Raw genomic sequence first — 19,358 nt, forward strand, 5'->3', positions numbered from 1 at the left:
TGTGTGTGTGTGTGTGTGTATGATTGGTAGGTTTAGGGGCTGTTTGTGTTGGCCGAATTGAAATTCTGTTAATTGATGCAATTAGATGTGATCAGTCACTTGAAAATTTTCAATTGGAGTTTTTTTTTTTACAGTGTATAGAATGTCCTCACATTTCACAAAAACAAACGTACGTGTCTGTGTGTGTATGTGTGTGTGTTGTCCACCGCATCCCAAGAGCTTGATCTCTGTGTTTTCAGTGGAGGTTTAGCCATGATGTTGTGTTTTTTGCTCGCATTAATTTCCCAATGCCATCTGAGTTGCTCTGTAAAACCGCAGGTTCGTCTTTTTTGGTGGTTTGTAATTGTCGTTTTTCTGTCTGCATGTGTGTGTGTAAACGTTTTGCAGTTAAAAATGCACATTTTTCTGCACAAAAACGACCAGTCATCAGTAACTTCCTACTGATGTCCGCGGTGCGGTTGACCTCAGGTTCATTTCCTGCCCTGTCCATTCAGCACAGAACTCTCCTTTTCTTGTTTTTTTGCTCTATATGGTTAGTTGGATCACTTCAGATGAAGGTTAGCTTAGCACTTTTCAGTTGTGTGGTTCCTAAAAAACTTGGTTATAGGCTGTGATAATATTGGTTAATAATTAATATTTGAGCACATCATCAGATTTAGTGATGAATCATTGATGAATCAGTCACAACACTGCTAAAAATGCTCTTCTTGTTTAGTATTTTTGTCTTGTTTCCAGTCAAAATATCTAATAATTCTTAAAACAAGATGCATTTACTAGACAAGTGAAATTACATGAGATATTTTCCTTGTTTTGTTGAAAATCAAATCAAAATGAAGTGAGTTTTTGCTTAAAACCGCCAAAATGATCTGCCTATGAGGTGAGAAAAAATAATCTTATTTCTGACTGAAATCTTGTTTGTTGTTTCAAACAGAAATAAGATTATTTTTCTCACCCCATAGGCCGATCATTTGCCTGTTTTAAGAAAAAAATCATTTCATTTTGCTTTATTTCCAAAGAAAACAAGAAAAAATATAGCTGTAAGCAGCAATTGCGGGGCCAACCCCAAGATGCGGCTGTAGCGCAAAAACTGTTTTAAGCAAAAACTCACTTCATTTTGATATTTTTCCCTGAAAAACAAGCAAAAATATCTTATGTCATTTCACTTGTCTAGTAAATGCATCTCGATTTAAATATTTTGAGATATTTGGACTGGAAACAAGACAAAAATACTAAATATGAAGAGCATTTTCTACAGTGAATAGTAGAGTTGTTTACGCTGCAAATCTTCCTCAGTTTTGTCTTGTTTCCAGTCCAAATATCTAACAATTCTTACATTTTAGGAAGCATTTACTAGACAAGCAAATGTTATTGTCTTGTTTTGGGGGAAAATAAGTGAGTTTTTGCTTAAAATAAGATAAATAATCTGCCGTTTGGTGTAAGAAAAACAATCTTAATTCAAAGATTATTTTTCTCACCCCATTGGCAGATTATTTAGATTATTTTAAGCAAAAACTCTCTTCATTTTGAGTTATTTTCCCCCAAAACAAGACAATAACGTTCAAATATACTGTAACAGAAACATGAATTATTTTGATACAACTTTTGACCGCGTTTATATTGGTGTATTGTGGTTGTAATATACAGGCCTTTTTCAGTGAAGATGCGTTAGAGAAGCAGGCTCTGGTTGGATAAAGGTCAAGCTCCCAGAATGCATCAGTCTGTTTTCACAATGACATGAGCTAATGAAACTGCAGTCATCTCAGTCGTCTGTGCTCTATTAAAGGATGTCACATGTTCAGCAATCACACTGTCCTACAGCATCAATGTTTTTGCTGAGGTTTGCTTTAGGGTCGTCAAAAGTACCAAGATACCTACACCCTAAAATATGCTGGGTTAAAAACAACCCAAGTTGGGTTGAAAATGGACCAACTCAGAAATTGCACTTCAAAAAATGCTCTTCTTACTCAGTAATTCTGTCTTGTTTCCAGTCTAAATATCTAAATATTCTTAAATTAAGATGCATTTACTAGATCAGTAAAACAACATAAGATATTTTTTCTTGTTTTCTGGGGGAAAATATAAAAAAATATCAAAAATGAAGTGAGTTTTTGTGAATAATAAGCAAAAAGTTCTGCCAATGGGGTGAGGAAAATAATCTTATTTCTGTTCAGAAACAAGATTTCACTCAGAATTAAGATTATTTTTTTCACCCCATTGGCAGATCATTTTGCCTGTTTTAAGCAAAAACTCTCTCCATTTTTTATTTTATTTTCAACAAAACAAGAAAAATTATCTTATGTCGTTTTACTGATCTAGTAAATGCATCTTGATTTAAGAATATTTAGATATTTAGACTAGAAACAAGACAAAATTACTGAGTAAGAAGAGCATTTATTGCAGTGCACTCTAAATAATGCTGGGTTGTTTTTTAACCCAAAATGCTGGGTTAAGACTGTTGGGTGATTTTTGTTGGTTTATTTGATCACATTTTAAACACCATTGGGTAGTTTCAAATTTCCAGTTGTTGGGTTAAACCTGCTGGGTCACAATGCTTGGTTGATTCTACCCAGCGCTTGGTTGTTTTACTGGGGCGGCAGTGGCTCAGTGGTTCATGTAGATTGTCTACAAACCAGAAGGTTGGTGGTTCAATCCCCGGTTCCACCTGACCAAGTGTCGAAGTGTCCATGAGCAAGACACCGAACCCCAGCTGCTCCCGATGAGCTGGATGGCGCCTTACATGGCTGACATCACCGTCGGTGTATGAATGGGTGAATGTGAGGCAAAAATGTAAAGCGTTTTGGATAAAAGTGCTATATAAATGCAGTCCATTTACCATTTACGAGCTTCCTGCCTTGATTCGTTTAAATTCGCCACCAAACAATGCAAAAGGCAAAGCCACTGGTTGCAGATGTTTTAAGATAAGTTCATATGTTTTCATTAACAATCATTTTAATTAGCATAATTATATATTTTTTCTTCTTCGCGGCAACAATTCTTAAGCTTACATGACGTTAAGACGACAAAAGTTTTACTTCAGAATCCGATGCACGTTACTGACTCGTGTTAGTTTAGGTCAGCATGTGAGACGATAGATTATTACAGTTTGTGTTTACACAGAACAACCTTACGAAAATTAAACATGGTTTTATGTGGTACCTTTGGTACCAAGTAGCCTACGAACTGAAATGTTAAAAATGTGACGATAGTATCTGTATAGCATCGACTCACAAGTATATTCGGTCCCGCAGCTGCGTTCAGTCGCGTCACGCAGGGCTCCAGACTGTAGCCGAATATATACCAGTGTCTGTGTATATTAAATACTATTTAAATATTACTCTTCCATGTTTTGCGTCTCTGTGTGAATGACGGGGGCGCGTGTCATATCCTGACAGAGACTCAAAAGTCACGGCAACCCGTCAAAATAAAAGTTTAATTTAAACGTGAATAGATTGACAGAATATATTAGGTTTGTAGTTGTCATTGTTGCCAATTTTAACACATTTGTGTATTGTACCATTCGTCAAGCAATAAAAATGATTGTTTTAACAGTCTAAACATGCATTCTTCATTTGTTCTTTCATGATTGTCTAGTTTTACAGCTAATGCACAGGGGAACATTTTAAGAACATCCCAGCAAGAATAACCCAGAATAGCAAATCCAGTAATGGTAAAAATAAATAAATTTGACTACATTTTGGGTTTTCTCAACAGCCGAGCCTGCTGGGTTAAAATGCCACTGGGTTAATTTAACCCAGCTTGTGTTCTGTTCAATATTTACCCAGCACTGGGTTGCCAATTGGGTTGTTTTTAACCCAGCCATTTTTAGAGTGTGGGTTGTTTGAATGGCTCCATTTACTAGGGTTCAAACAAGCCAATTTTGGTGTTTGTCCATTTCCAACGCAACTTGGGTTGTTTTTAACCCAGCATTTTTTAGAGTGTAAATTAAAAAAAGTGTTGACTTTCTTCAGTACCGAGAACCGCTGATTGTTGCCGCTTTCACACTAAAAAATGCTGGGTTACACAACCCAAGTTGGTTTGAAAATGGACAAACACAGAAATTGGGTTGTTTGAATGGGTCCATTTCCAACGCAACTTGGGTACACTGCAAAAAATGCTTTTTTTACTTAGCATTTTTGTCTTGTTTCTAGTCCAAACATCTAAAGATTCTTAAAAAATGAAGAGAGTTTTTGCTTAAAATAAGATAAATAATCTGCCAATGGGGTGAGAAAAATAATCTTGTTTTCTGTTTGATTTAAGATTATTTTCCTCACCCAATTGGCAGATTATTTATCTTATTTTAAGCAAAAACTCTCTTCATTTGGAGTTATTTTTTTCCAAAACAAGACAATAAATTTTGTTCGTCTAGTAAATACTTCTTGTTTTAAGAATTTTTAGATGTTTGGACTCGAAACAAGACAAAAATACTAAGTAAGAAGAACATTTTTTGCATTGTAGCTTTGCACATCCAGTTAACTTCATCCAAGCATTTGCACAGGGAGTCAGTGGGGCTGTAGTCATTAGGTGATGGATCTGAGGGTCGTCAGCATAGCTGTGGTAAGCCATTTTGTTATTTTTCATTATTTGGCTCAGTGGCAGCATATACAGGTGCTGGTCATATAATTAGAATATCTTCAAAAAGTTGATTTATTTCACTAATTCCATTCAAAAAGTGAAACTTGTATATTATATTAATTCATTACACATAGACTGATATATCTCAAATGTTTATTTCTTTTATTTTTGATGATTATAACTGTCAACTAAGGAAAATCCCAAATTCAGTATCTCAGAAAGTTAGAATATTGTGAAAAGGTTTGATATTGAAGACACCTGGTGCCATCAATATAATCAGCTAATGAACTCATGATTGACAGCTGTGCTTGCGAATGAGTCTGGAAAGTGGGCGGGACCTCGATAGTTAAATAAAAACAGCACAAAGCTGCATTCTTGCGAAAACTCCCGATATAATCAATGAGGCTGTCTAAGCTGGTCAATCATGTTTATATTTTGTTGGCAAGCATGCAGAACAAAAACTGTGGTGTTGAGCTGATGCACAAACTTAAACACATCTGATTGGTCGTTGCGTTCATGCGCTCAACAGATACGGCTGTGTTTGGCCTGAAAGCTCAATCACAAAAACACGTAAATAGAAAACTTTGATACTCCTCATAGAGAAATTATTTTCTTTTTCAGCAGGTATCGGTACTGCAAATATTTGGCGGGACCAAGATTAATTTTGGTGGTTGCCAAAATATTATAAATGCAGGACAAACTCTGCAAGAACCATAATATTTGACTGCACTGCAAAAAAGCTCTTCCTTCGTAGTATTTTTGTCTTGTTTCTCGTCTAAATATAAAAAAATTCTTAAAATAAGAAGTATTTACTAGACAACCAAAGTAATTGACTTGTTTTGGGAAAAATAACTCATAATTAAGAGTTTTTGCTTAAAATAAGATAAATAATCTGCCAATTGGATGAGAAAAATTATCTTAATTCAAACAGAAAACAAGATTATTTTTCTCACCCCATTATTTTGCTTGTTTTAAGCAAAAACTCGCTTCATATTGATTTGATTTTCAACAAAACAAGAACAAATTTATTTTATGTAATTTTACTTATATAGTAAATGCATCTTGATTTATGCATTTTTAGATATTTGGATAAAAACAAGACAAAATTACTCAGTAAGAAGAGCATTATTTTTGCAGTGTGGTATTGGTACCGTGATAGTTTGCATCATTGATCGTTATTGTCCTGTTTATTTCTGTTACTTAAATTGTATTTTATATTTTGTACAAAATAAAAATATTTTGTCAACAAGAAATAAAGCTGACTTAACATGCATGGATGGATTCCTGTAAGGTTCAACAACACGTTTTCTCACTGAAGGTTAGAGTTAAAGAGTAAATGGATTAGGCTCATTTTAAATGAAACACTTATTGCCTCTTGGTGATATTCCTCATTTGTCTGTTATTTGCACGTAAATGCATATTTTTAGTTGATTCAGAATGTCCATGGTGTGAAAACGGAGACATATTTTGACATTTTTTTGATGATTAAAGGAAATTGTTGGTTGAATTGAGGATGTGAAAGCAGATGAATCAGTCTGAATGAGTTATCTTGAGCGTTCGTTGCGCTGTTTTTTGGCCTGCTGTAATTTTGGACTTCGGTGATTTTAACTCTCTGGATTTTCCTGCTTCTCCTGAGGTCGTTTCTCCAACTCCCAGAAACACAGTGGAAGTTACAGAGCTAAACCACAAGAGAACGGTTCATTCATAACTTGGTATGGCAGATGTTTTGCTTGTTAAAACTGACCATAGACTCTTGAGTTTGGCAGATTTGGTCACAGGAAGCCCCATTGTTTGACCGTCCTCATGGGCCTGACCTATAACACACATTAGGAAATGTGTTTCGAGACCGATAAACCTTAGATACCGAAATAAACCGGTGACTATTCGTGAAATCTGTTGACTTTGCACTGCAAAAAATGCTCTTCTTACTCAGTATTTTTGTCTTGTTTCTAGTCCAAACATCTAACAATTCTTACATTAAGAAACATTTACTAGACAAGTAAAGGTTATTGTCTTGTTTTGGGAAAAATAACTCAAAATGAAGAGAGTTTTTGCTTAAAATAAGATAAATAATCTGCCAATGGGGTGAGAAAAATAATCTTGTTTTCTGTTTGAATTAAGATTATTTTTCTCACCCCATTGGCAGATTATTTATTTATTATTTAGCTTGTCTAGTAAATACTTCTCGTTTAAGAATATTTTGATGTTTGGACTAGAAACAAGACAAAAATACTGAGTAAGAAGAGCATTTTTTGCAGCGTAGTCTCAAAAAATGGGAGAAAAGCACTTCTTGTGTTTTTTGCCTCAACTTTGAATGCTTGTAACTCAAGGAGTGTTAAATATATATCTTAATATTCTCTTATATTCTGGTTCTTAACAAGCATTTCTTTGGGAATCTTAATTAGTAAGGCCCTATGTGGTTCAATCTCATAGATATAGGGATGTCAATGCTCTTAGTAGCTTCAGACACTGCTAAAATGAACAAAATGTGTTCTTCTTTGAACATAGAGCCGCTTTGAGATCTTCATATCTATGGGTCTTCATATCTATGGCTCACCATTTCATATAATGACACAGCGAATTGATTCATGATTCGGATCGCCAATGTCCCGTGATTTCAGCAGTTTGACACGCAATCCGAATCATGAATCGATTCGCTGAATCATAACCGTTTGAATCTTTATTTGAGGATTGAACACAAACCCGGAAGAGAAGCCAATGCTGAATAAAGTCGTAGTTTTTGTTATTTTTGGACCCAAATGTATTTTGGATGCTTCAAGAGACTCTAATTAACCCACTGATGTCTCATATGGACTACTGTGATGATGTTTTTATTCCCTTTCTGGACATGGACAGTATAGTGTGCATACACTTGCATACGCTCTCGGACTAAATATAAAATATCTTAAACTGTGTGTGAAGATGAACGGAGGTCTTACGGGTGTGGAGCGACATTAGGTACTCTATTAAGTTTGGGTTTGTTCTTGATTTTCTCTGAATGGACGAATACCTCTCAGGATTCATTGGAATATCTCCCTTTGTTTCCAAGATGAGCGAGCTTGCAACATGATTAGCTAGTCATCAAATGTGTGTATTGTAGTGTGCTGGAATCGTTGTATGAATAATAATAAGTGTTACAGGTGTGTTGGTGGAGCTCATTGAACCTGTTGTGTCAGGTGCTCACTCAGACGTGCAGAGACACGCTTCTCCTTTCTTTCTGCTAATGTCAGAACGGAGCGCTTCTCTTTCTTCCAAAGGGAGTAAATCATGGAATAAATTAGTTTTTTGGTTGAACTATCCCTTTAAAGCGCTCCAGGATGAAGAAGCTCTCTAGGCTGGTCAGTGCTCTCCGCAGCTTTTCCTCTGATGATGACTCTTCTTCCTCTTTTTATCCTCGTCTCAGCTCTCCTGCGGATGAGCTTTCGGATCCCACCGATCGAATCCCGGACGTCCCGCCTCGGATTAACCCAAAAAGAGGGAGCCAGAGAAGAGACGTCCCATCATTGTCCCATAAAAACAGTGAGTAGACTCTCAAAAATGGTTATAACCAATGACCTGTCAAATAATTCAAACCTTTATGGATCCAAAATATGACTAAGGGCGTGTTCACACTTGCAGTTTGGTTCCTTGGGTCTTTTAGTTCTGACCAAAACAAGAAAATTATTCATTTAGTCCTGCACTGCAAAAAATGTTTCCAGTCAAAACATCTAACAATCCTTAAAGCAAGAAGTATCTACTAGACAAGCAAACGTAATTGTCTTGTTTTAGGAAAAAATAACTCAAGGTTTTGCTTAAATAAGATAAATAATCTGCCAATGGGGTGAGAAAAATACTCGGTTTCTGTTTGAATTAAGATTATTTTTCTCACCCCATTGGCAGATTATTTATCTTATTTTAAGCAAAAACTCTCTTCATTTTGAGTTATTTCCCCAAAACACGACAATTACTTTTGCTTGTCTAGTAAATGTTTGTTAATGTAAGAATTTTTTGATGTTTAGACTAGAAACAAGACAAAAATACTGAGTAAGAAGAGCATTTTTTGCAGTGCACACACAAATGACCTATGAAACATATCGACCATCCAAAATTATGCTGGGTCATTCGGTGTCAACCCAACCAGAGGTTCAAGATTTTGGTATAAAAACAATTCTGGTGAAAGAAATGCATAAATAAAGAAGAAAGCCAAAATATTAAATGTCACGGATGTATAGAGGAGGGTCAAAATGACAATTTTCACCTGAGATTTGGATAAAAATGGTAAAAATGACTGAAGAAAGTCCCCCAAACCCCAGAGATATTGGGTGATATGTAGTTATGATACTGTGTATTTGAACTCTTGGCAGCTTCAGAAGCTGCTAAAATATCCCTGAAACTGATTCAAATATAGATTTGTATAAATACGCTTTTGAGAGCAAGATAACGTGCCTCGACGTGCCTATTTTTTGGCACTCAGCCAGGTGGTTTGTATGCTATTGTTTTGATAGAGTAAAACAAGATACAGTTGCAGTTTCAACATTTTTTATCCTTCAGGCATTCCTCTTTAAACACAATAACTGTCAGCTGTGTGCGAAGTGAATAACATTTGATTTTCAATCACTGAAAATGAGAAAAAAATCTACAAATTGACCCAGGAGCAGCTTTGAGATCTTCATGTGTATGGGATTGAACCATATAGGGCCTTGAAAATGAAGGTTTCAAAAGAAAACTTTCATAAGAATTAGACTCTAGAAGGATATTGAGATATCTTTAATACTTTTAGAGTTACAAGCACGCAAACTTTGGAAAAAGACCATTTATGGCACTCAGACGGATGTTTTATGCAAATGTAATGATTAAAAAACATGATACATTTCTAGTTTTTACATAATTTGTTCTTCAGATATTCCTCTTTTTAAAAGAAAAAAAGTATGAGCTGTGTGAGTAACCCACATTTGGTTTTTGGCCACTTAATATGTCCACAATTTACTCGCGGAGCCACAATGAGGTCTCCATATCTCTGGGACTGAACCATCGAGGGCCTTTAAAATGGAGAAACCAAAAGAAAAGTTTGTTAAGAGCCAGATCCTAGAAGGATATTAAGATATCTTTAATACTTCTTGAGTTACAGGCATGCAAACTTGGGGAAAAACACACAATAAGTGCTTATTCCCCATGTTTGATCGCTCACCGTTAGAACATAAGGCTACACAGATTGATAAAGTCAACAGATTTCACTAATAGATCTACTAATCTCTGTGTGAGAATAAAATAATGATGCTGCCATCTTTCTAAAGTCATCTTTACACGCCTGGAGTTTGGCTCCAGATCTCAGAAGAAAATTGTCATTTTGACCCTCCTCTACAAAACTCAGTCAATATACATCTGTGACGTTTATATTTGGGCTTTCATCGCTATTTATGTTTGTCATTCTACAGAAAAAAATGAAATGTTTAACCCCTGAATGACCCTGCTGTGTTCTGGCCTAATGTGTTCGTACATATGATGGTATTTCGTCCAGCTGAGAACTTGAACTGAAAAAACATGCGCTTGAGCGTTCTGTCCTGTTTAGGGTCGCATCTTGTGACATCACATCCTGTTTTTGGTTCATTTAGTGGTTTTTGACCTTTAAAAATGGGTCAAATTCAACTATTTGTTCAGATTATTCAAATGAATAATGGATTAAATTAGTTTTAATCTAACCAAACCTGTGTGAACACACTCTAAACTCACATTGAACCATAACAAAGGTAGCAAACGCATGTGCTGATGTAAGTCTTATTAAAACAGGAAGTTGGTGCAGGACGTTTCAAAGGGCTTGTTCTGTTTTTTCCCCCCCTAAATGGCAGGCTTTCCTTTATGTCACATCCGTGGACATGATTGACAGCTGACGCTATAGGCTAGTGCTATCAGGGGGAGGGGCTTTCTCCATCTACACAGCATCTGATTGGACTCTGGTGTTGGGCGTTTTAAACCCAATTTGGTGTACAAACCTGATTCCAAAAAATGTTGGACTCTGTACAAAATGTGAATAAATAAGGAATACAATTATTTACAAATCTCATGAACATATGTTTTATTCACAGTAGAATATAGATATCAAATGTTGAAAGTGAGACGTTTTGAAATGTCATGCCAAATATCGGCTCATTTTGGATTTCATGAGAGCTACCTATTCCAAAAAAGTTGGGACAGGTAGCAATAAGAGGCTGGAAGAGTTAAATGTACATATAAGGAACAGCTGGAGGACCAATTTGTAGCTTATTAGGTCAATTGACAACATGATTGGGTATAAAAGAGCCTCTCAGAGCGGCAGTGTCTCTCAGAAGGCAAGATGGGCAGAGGATCACCAATTCCCCCAATGCTGCGGTGGACAATAGTGGAGCAATATCAGAAAGGAGTTTCTCAGAGAAACTCTGCAAAGAGTTTGAAGTTATATAACATAAAACTGTTATCATAATAGTCAACAAGGGTCAAAACCAAACTGGATGCCCGTGATCTTCAGCCCTTAGACGGCACTGCATCACACACAGGAATGATACTGTAATGGACATCACAACATGGGCTCAGGAATACTTCCAGAAAACATTGGTGAACACAATCCACCGCACCATTCGCCGTCGCCGGCTAAACCTCTATAGGTCAAAGAAGAAGCCATATCTAAACATGATCCAGAAGCGCAGGCGTTTCCTCTGGGCCAAGGCTCATTTAAAATGGACTGAGGCAAAGTGGAAAACTGTTCTAGGGTCTTTTCTGGAAAACTGGGACGCCATCCGGACTAAAGAGGACAAGGACAACCCAAGCTGTTCTCAGCACTCAGTTCAGAAGCTGATCTCTGATGGTCTGGGGTTCATGAGTGTGTGTGGCATGGGCAGCTTACACATCTGGAAAGGCCATCAATGCTGAAAGGTCTATCCAAGTTCTAGAGCAACATCTGCTCAATCCAGACGGCGTCTCTTTCAGGGAAGACCTCGCATTCTCCAGCATGACAATGCCAGACCACACACTGCATCAATTACAGCATCATGGCTGCGCAGAAGAAGGATCCGGCACTGAAATGGCCAGCCTGCAGTCCAGATCTTTCACCATTAGAAAACATTTGGCGCATCATAAAGAGGAAGATGCGATAAAGAAGACCTAAGACAGTTGAGCAGCTAGAAGCCTGTATTAGACAAGAATGGACAACATTCCTATTCCTGAACTTGAGCAGCTCGTCTCCTCAGTCCCAGACGTTTGCAGACTGATATAAACAGAAGAGGGTATGACACACAGCGGGAAACATGGCCACGGCACAACTTTACTGAGATGTGTTGATGACATGAAATTTAAAATCATACATTTTCTCAATTTAGGCATTTGATATGTCATCTATGTTGAATTCTGAATAAAATATTGAAATTTGAAGCTTCCACATCATTGCATTCTGTTTTAATTCACAATTTGGACAGTGTCCCAACTTTTTTGTAATCTGGTTTGTAAAAATGATCAATAATGCGTCAATAAGCTACTTTTGGTTCATCAGTCATACTGGAATTGTAAAGTCAAGTCGGGCCCATTGCATTCTGGGATACTGTAGTCGTCCTTACACACATGCCATGTTTCGTTTGATTGATGTAATCTCTGGTTAATTCTGTAGCGTTGGATTCGGAGGAGAGTTCGGATGAAAATGACGAACGCGAGCTCAGAGACGCCAAACTCATAGACATGGCCAGCAAGGTAACCAGAAACGCCTCAGATTTGACCAATAGGCACAGGCGTCGTATGACTGACAGCTGTTTCCTCCAATAGATGTCTTTGATGGTTCCCAAGGTGACGAAGCCCCGCTACAGCAGCCTGTGCAGCGACGACGAGCTCCTGGAGGACGACAGCTGCTGTTACGAGCAAGTGTCCGTGAAGTGAGTGTGTGTGTGTGTGTGTGTGTGTGTGTGTGTGTGTGTGTGTGTGTGTGTGTGTGTGTGTGTGTGTGTGTGTGTGTGTGTGTGATGGGTAGGTTTAGGGGCAGTGTAAGGGGATAGTAAATACGGTTTTGTACAGTATAAAAACCATTACGCCTGTGGAATGTCCCCATATGTGTGTGTGTGTTTGTCTTTCTGAAGCGTTATCGCACACTGTAGTGGATTTGGCAATATCAGAAGTTCATGTCATGCTGCAATTTCATAATGTTAGACTTCCTTCTTTTCTTGACCTCTCCCATTTCTCTCTCTCTCTCTCTCTCTCTCTCTCTCTCTCTCTCTCTCTCTCTCTCTCTCTCTCTCTCTCTCTCTCTCTCTCTCTCTCTCTCTCTCTCTCTCTCTCTCTCTCTCTCTCTCTCTCTCTCTCTCTCTCTCTCTCTCTCTCTCTCTCAGGCGGGGCTCATGGATTGATGATTATGGTTCGATCTCCAGCTCTCAGAACAGCATTTATCTGCCAATCTCCGATCATGTCAGTGCTTCGCCTCCTCGGGAGGATTTCGCCTCCGCGAGCGTCCCGGTTATTAAAATGGGCTGGTTGGACAAGAATCCTCCCCAAGGGTGTGTGTGTGTGTGTGTGTGGGCATGTTTTAGGAAATATCAGGACACTATATGTGTGTGTGTGTGTGTGTGTGTGTGTGTGATGGGTAGGTTTAGGGGCAGTGTAAGGGGATAGTAAGTACGGTTTGTACAGTATAAAAACCATTACGCCTATGAAATGCCCCCACATGTCACAAAAACCAAACGTGTGTGTGTGTGTGTGTGTGTGTGTGTGTGTGTGTGTGTGTGTGTGTGTGTGTGTGTGTGTGTGTGTGTGTGTGCAGGTCTCTGATCTACCAGCGGCGTTGGGTCAAACTGGACACTGAATACCTGAGATATTTCGACAGTGAGAAGGTGTGTGAAGTTGTTATGAGAGGGAGGTTGTGCTTGCCTTCATCACACACACACACACACACACTCTTGTGTTTTCTGTTTGTGCAGGACATCTACTCGAAGAGGATCATACCGACGATGTCCATCACTAGTGTGGCCAATGTGGGCGATCAAAAGTTTGAAGTCGTGACACACAATCGCACTTTCCTGTTCCGTGCCGAGAGTGACAGTAAGTGTGTGTGTGTGTGTGTTGTGGTTAATACAGTGCAGATAATACAGTGTGTTTGTCAATGAGAGTGTTGCTTCTGATCTGTGAGGTTTGTGGTCTGATGAAACGAAAGCTGATGTGAACGTCTGACCTCACAAACTGTCCTTCATAGCTCATTTATAAAATGCTAAATGATTTAATTTATTATTTCACAAAAAGATATTCTTGGTTTTTAAATATTTCAGCTTCAAACTATTTATTTAATAATTATGGAATTATGTATATTATAAAGGCAAATGTTGTAACGGAAATACCAATAATAACCAGCACATGTTGGGTGTTTTAATTATACACCGCCGGAACTACACCAGGACTCTTATTTTGAAATGTTGTTACTGCTTCAAGGCTGCTCATTCAACAATAACAAAATATATCAGTCATAAAAAAGATTAATTAAATTAATTAGACTCGCTGTGTGATGATTACAAATTAAATAAACCATTCCAATTAAATCCAGAAAATTTAAAACAAAAAATATTGAATTTGGTAAAAATAACAGAATTTTGAAAGAAAAAAAAAACAGAATTTTGGGGGAAAATTAAACGGAATTTGGGGGGGGACACATGGAATTTTGAAAAAAAAATCAACTAAATTTTGAAAAATGAAATGGAATTTGGCGGAAAAATATGGAACATAATTTGGGGGGTGAAACATAATTGTGAAAAAATTAAACGGAATTGGGGGGAAAATGAAACAGAATTTTGCACAAAAAAAAATACGTCATTTTGAAAAAATGAAACAAGATTAAAAACGGGATTTGGACAGAATGAAACATAATTTTGGGGGAAATTAAATGGGATTTTGGAAAAAAATGGAACGTAATTTTAAAAAAAAATGGAACGTAATTTTGAAGAAAAAAAATGGAACATACGTTTGAAAAAAAAATGGAACAATTTGGTTAAAAAATGGAACATACTTTTGAAAAAAATGAAACGTAATTTTGAAAAAATTAAACAATTTGGTTAAAAAATGGAACATCATTTTGAAAAAAATGGAACAATTTGGTTAAAAAAAATGAATGTAATTTTGAAAATCTAAACAATTTGTTAAAAAAGGGAACATAAGATGGAAAATATGAAACTTTAATTTCATAAGGTCCTACAATTGCAAGAAAAAAAGTCATAATTGATGAGCTCAAACCTGCGGTACAGTGGCAGTTAAACAGTGTGTGTGTGTGTGTGTGTGTGTGTGTGTGTGTGTGTGTGTGTGTGACATATGAGGACTCAAATGTGTATAATGTATGACACAGGTATTACAGGAGAGGGTGAAATATGAGGACATTACCCATGGCCCCACTTTACAAAAGGCTTATAAATCACACAGGAGGAGTTTTTATGAGAAAGTAAAAATGCAGAGTGTGTGTGTGTGTGTGTGTGTGTGTGTGTGTGTGTGTGTGTGTGTGTGTGTGTGTGTGTGTGTGTGTGTGTGTGTGTGTGTGTGTGTGTGAGGAGATAGAAAATACGGTTTGTACAGTATAAAAACCATTACGCCTATGGGATGTCCCCACATTGCACAAAAACTAATGTGTGTGTGTGTGTCAGTGGACAGGAACGAGTGGGTGATGGTGCTGCGGAGCTGTGTCGGGGCGTCGCGTGCACGGATTAGTTTGGACATGACCTTTAACCCCTGCCTGAACTATGAGATGAAGGGCTATCTGGAGCTGCGCGGCTTGCGCTCCAAACTCTTCACCGTGGTGTGTGCGGATAAAGTCTTCCTCTACAAGAACACTGAGGTAAAGCTCACTGTGATTGGCCGCTGAGACTTCAGTGGACACGCCCACTGCTGTGATTGGGCGCTGAGACTTCAGTGGACACGCCCACTGCTGTGATTGGCTGATCTGTGATTGATCTCTTACATGTCAATAGATCAAGGAAACTTTCTCAAATCATGACCCCTGCTGATGTGTGGATATTAATGAGCTATTCTGTAATGTATAGGACTGTGTCCGTTTACTGTGTGTGTGTGTGTGTGTGTGTGTGTGTTTAGGATTATCGTCTGGGAATTGGAATCACCTCTATTGATATGAATGTTGGGAATGTGAAGGAGATGGACCGAAGAGCGTTTGATCTGACCACACCGTACCGCATATTCAGGTGACACACTGTGTGTGTGTGTGTGTGCGTGTGTGCGTGTGTGCGTGTGTGTGTGTGTGTGTAACAGAGAGAGAGAGAGCTTGTGAGAATGTGTGTGAGTGAGTGAGTGAATAAGTGTATAAGTGTGGGAGTGTGAGAGTGTGTGAGAGACCGTGTGTGTGTGTGTGTGTGTGTGTGTGTGTGTGTGTGTGTGTATTCTGGCTCTCACAGATGTTGTGGTTTTGTGTGTGTGATGTCTGTGTGCAGTGCACCAGTTTAACTCAGAGAAACACTTTCACACACCGTCAGTGTAACTGCAATAAACCTGTAGGAAAACGGCAGCAGAGAATCGTGCCGTTGTAACGTGTGTGTGTGTGTGTGTGTGTGTGTGTGTGTGTAGTTTTGTAGCAGACACAGACCAGCTGAAGGACCAATGGGTGGAGGCGATGCGCGACTCCATCAAAGAGGCTTTGTCCAATTATGAAGTGGCTGAGCGGATCTGGGCGGAGCCGTCCAATCAGATGTGTGCGGACTGCAGCGCCGCCAAACCCGAGTGGGCGGCCATTAACCTGACCGTGGTGTTCTGCAAGAGATGTGCAGGTGTGTGTGTGTGTGTGTGTGTGTGTGTGTGTGTGTGTGTGTGTGTATTCATGAGCTCAAGGCTAGATTATTGTAATGCTCTACTGCAGGGGTTGTCAAGTATATTTAGCCACGGGCCAAAAAAAAAAAACGGGCCAGAAGATAGTCACGGGATAATTTAATAAATAAATAAAAATAACTCAAAGCATAAAGGAGGATTTGAGTAAGCCCATTATTGGCATGTTTGAGTGCTCTTAACTGTGTTTTATTATTTCTACTTTCCATATTGTGAAGTATAAATGTATTTTAATGTGCTCGTTACACATGGGACCTACTGTAATACTCATTTGACGTCACGTATGATCCTTCTGCGCTCAGAATTATTCCGTGGCATCCTCACGTAGTGAACTGCATTGTTTGCGATGGTTTGCGTTTTGGAGGAAGGCTAACGATTACATCGAGAGTGATGTTAACCTTTAAGATAGCACTATCAGAGAGTCTAAAGAGGAAAGCTAACCAACAGGGCATATAGAGAAGAGTGGGAAGACTGCACCAATCCTGCCTGGCTTTGTGAATCTGCAACGAAGGTGTCAAATCATCCGACGGCACCACTAGACGGAGCACGGCACCTTTCTGCTGGTTCTTGTCAGTATGTTTTGATCAAAAGGAAGCTGAATTTGAGTTGTTTTGGTAAATGGACTGCATTTATATAGCGCTTTTAACAGACCCTATGGCCATCCAAAGCGCTTTACAGTTTGCCTCACATTCACCCATTCACACACCGACGGCGATGTCAGCCATGTAAGGCGCCATCCAGCTCATCGGGAGCAGCTGGGGTTCGGTGTCTTGCTCATGGACACCTCGACACTTGATCAGGTGGAACGGGGGATCGAACCACCAACCTTCTGGTTTGTAGACAACCTACATGAACCACTGAGCCACTGCCGCCCATTATTGTTCATATGTTGGTGCCGACGCCCCGCGATATAATCAAACGTTTCTATATTTCACTGTTCGTTTGATCATCATACCAGACATTCCTGACGGCTCTTTAGAGGCGTGTCTAGCCATCTATTCCACAGACTCTTGAATGAACTTTTCAAATTGAAAGCTCTGAATTTATCCCACAATAAAACATTGCTGCTAAAACGTTGCTGTATTTTTTTGAAGGCAAAATCCCTAAAGACAAAACTGATTGAATGTTGATATTAATCTGCACTGCCTGCTCTGAGCGGGCTCGAACTCGGGTCTTCTCTGTCTGACGCTCTAACGATGAGGATAAATTCTCCGTGATTTTCCACTGGCCGCTAAACGAAGTGAGCGTCTCTTGAAATAACGGGAGTTTACTGCACAGCTCTCATTAGCTCGCCTCCGTTACACTGACAGATATGTTTCAGAACCGGCCGCTACCAAAACAAGAGTTACCAGTTACCGACCACTGCTCTACTGGGTGGCGGCCCTGCTCGCTTAATAAACAAACTCCAGCTGGTCCAAAACCAGTAAAAAGAGCTGTGTGTGTGTGTGTGTGTGTGTGTGCGTGTGTGTGTGTGTGTGTGTGTGTGTGTGTGTGTGTGTGTGTGTGTGTGTGTGTGTGTGTGTGTGTGTGTGTGATGGGTAGGTTTAGGGGCAGTGTAAGGGGATAGTAAATACGGTTTGTACAGTAACATTGCGTCTATGGAATGTCCCCACATTTCACAAAAACAAATGTGTGTGTGTGTGACAGGAGAGCACCGGAGTCTCGGGCCAAGCATATCAAAAGTGCGCAGTCTCAAGATGGACAAGAAGGTTTGGACTGAAGAGCTCATCCAGGTACTGTGTGTTCCTGATGTCCGTGTGTGTGTGTTTGTGTGTCAAGGTTATTATAGTTTTGCTTTTTGAAATTAGTTTTTATTTTAGTATCGTTTTCAATTTTGCTACAAATTTCAGTTTAGTTTTAGTTAGTTTTACAAATGGTTTTGCTAGTTTTAGTTTAGTTTTTATTTTGCAAATACATTTCTTTTTAGTTTTTATTTATTTAGTTTCAGTTTTAGTTTTAGTAATTATAGTTTAGCAGAGTTACCATAATGAAGTGTAGAGACCAAATCAAGGTTTTTAATTTCAGCAAAGTTTAATGTTTGCACAGATTAGAGTTTAATCTTACTAAACATCCTTAAGTGAAATAACTTGATAAACAAGCATTATTGTTTAAACCCAGGACGGTCTTACAAAACATGCATAAAGTTGGGTCTTCACCTTTGAGCAAAAAAGCTTGAGTCAAACTATGACCTATACAAACAACGATCTGGAGATTAAAAATGAAATAAATTATATTTTGATATTAAAAAATTATATTTGATATTTTTGACATAGGCTAATACTCAGAGGATCTGTCTTAAAGAACAAAATAAATGCAACGTAAAATATAAAAGACCAAAATTCCAGACAAACTCATTCATAACAAAGATGAAATATTGTTAAACAATTAAAAGCTTATTTTAATTTCTTCAGTAGTACAATGTAGGCTTGCAGCGTAAGACCACAGCTAAAGTCATCTGAATACAGCCAACACACACTGTTGTGTGTGTGTGTCTGTGTGTGTGTGTGTGTGTGTGTGTGTGTGTGTGTGTGTGTGTGTGTGTGTGTGTGTGTGTGTGTGTGTGTGTGTGTGTGTGTGTGTGCGTGTGTTTGTTGTGCTATAATTGTAAAGGGGACCAGTGTCCTCACTTTTCTAGTAAAATATTATGATAACTGACTAGTAAGGACATTTGACTGGTCCTCACTAGTTAAAAAGGCTTATAAATCGGCCAAAACATGTTTTTATGTAAATCTATTGTTTTGCACGTTCTTGTGTTGGGTAGGTTTAGGGGTTGGGTTAGGGGATATAAAATATCATTAACCTGATATAAAATCAATGGAAGTCCATGCAATGTCCACACTTATATAGTGAAACAAATGTGTGTGTGTGTGTGTGTTTTTTAATTTTATTTCAGTTTACGAAAATGTTTTTTGACCGATAGTTTTACTCTTAGTTTCAGTTTTCGTTTACGAAAATAACCTTGGTGTGTGTGTGTGTGTGTGTCACTCACCTGT

General features: G+C 38.4%; 2 protein-coding genes across 6 annotated transcripts in view; one reads left to right on the plus strand and one right to left on the minus strand.

Moving 5' to 3' along the window:
- Positions 1 to 19,358, minus strand: part of LOC137084932 (ribonuclease inhibitor-like) — a 318,165-nt gene that overhangs the window by 199,806 nt on the left and 99,001 nt on the right. The gene's annotated exons all lie outside the window — the stretch shown is intronic.
- LOC137084924 (arf-GAP with Rho-GAP domain, ANK repeat and PH domain-containing protein 1) overlaps positions 1 to 19,358 on the plus strand; it is an 86,201-nt gene that overhangs the window by 30,186 nt on the left and 36,657 nt on the right. For all 5 annotated transcript variants that reach the window (XR_010906832.1, XM_067451482.1, XM_067451481.1 and 2 more), the window contains 10 exons: positions 7,976 to 8,091; positions 12,185 to 12,264; positions 12,337 to 12,443; positions 12,894 to 13,058; positions 13,322 to 13,391; positions 13,479 to 13,599; positions 15,180 to 15,370; positions 15,625 to 15,731; positions 16,111 to 16,310; positions 18,013 to 18,098. Coding sequence is in view for 4 of the 5 variants with exons in the window: in XM_067451482.1 (XP_067307583.1) it covers positions 7,976 to 8,091; positions 12,185 to 12,264; positions 12,337 to 12,443; positions 12,894 to 13,058; positions 13,322 to 13,391; positions 13,479 to 13,599; positions 15,180 to 15,370; positions 15,625 to 15,731; positions 16,111 to 16,310; positions 18,013 to 18,098 (1,243 nt within the window). In the remaining variant the exon portion in view is untranslated. The remainder of the gene's footprint in view (positions 1 to 7,975; positions 8,092 to 12,184; positions 12,265 to 12,336; positions 12,444 to 12,893; positions 13,059 to 13,321; positions 13,392 to 13,478; positions 13,600 to 15,179; positions 15,371 to 15,624; positions 15,732 to 16,110; positions 16,311 to 18,012; positions 18,099 to 19,358) is intronic.

The sequence above is a fragment of the Pseudorasbora parva genome, chromosome 8 (assembly GCF_024679245.1).
Source record: "Pseudorasbora parva isolate DD20220531a chromosome 8, ASM2467924v1, whole genome shotgun sequence".
Lineage (NCBI taxonomy): Eukaryota > Metazoa > Chordata > Actinopteri > Cypriniformes > Gobionidae > Pseudorasbora > Pseudorasbora parva.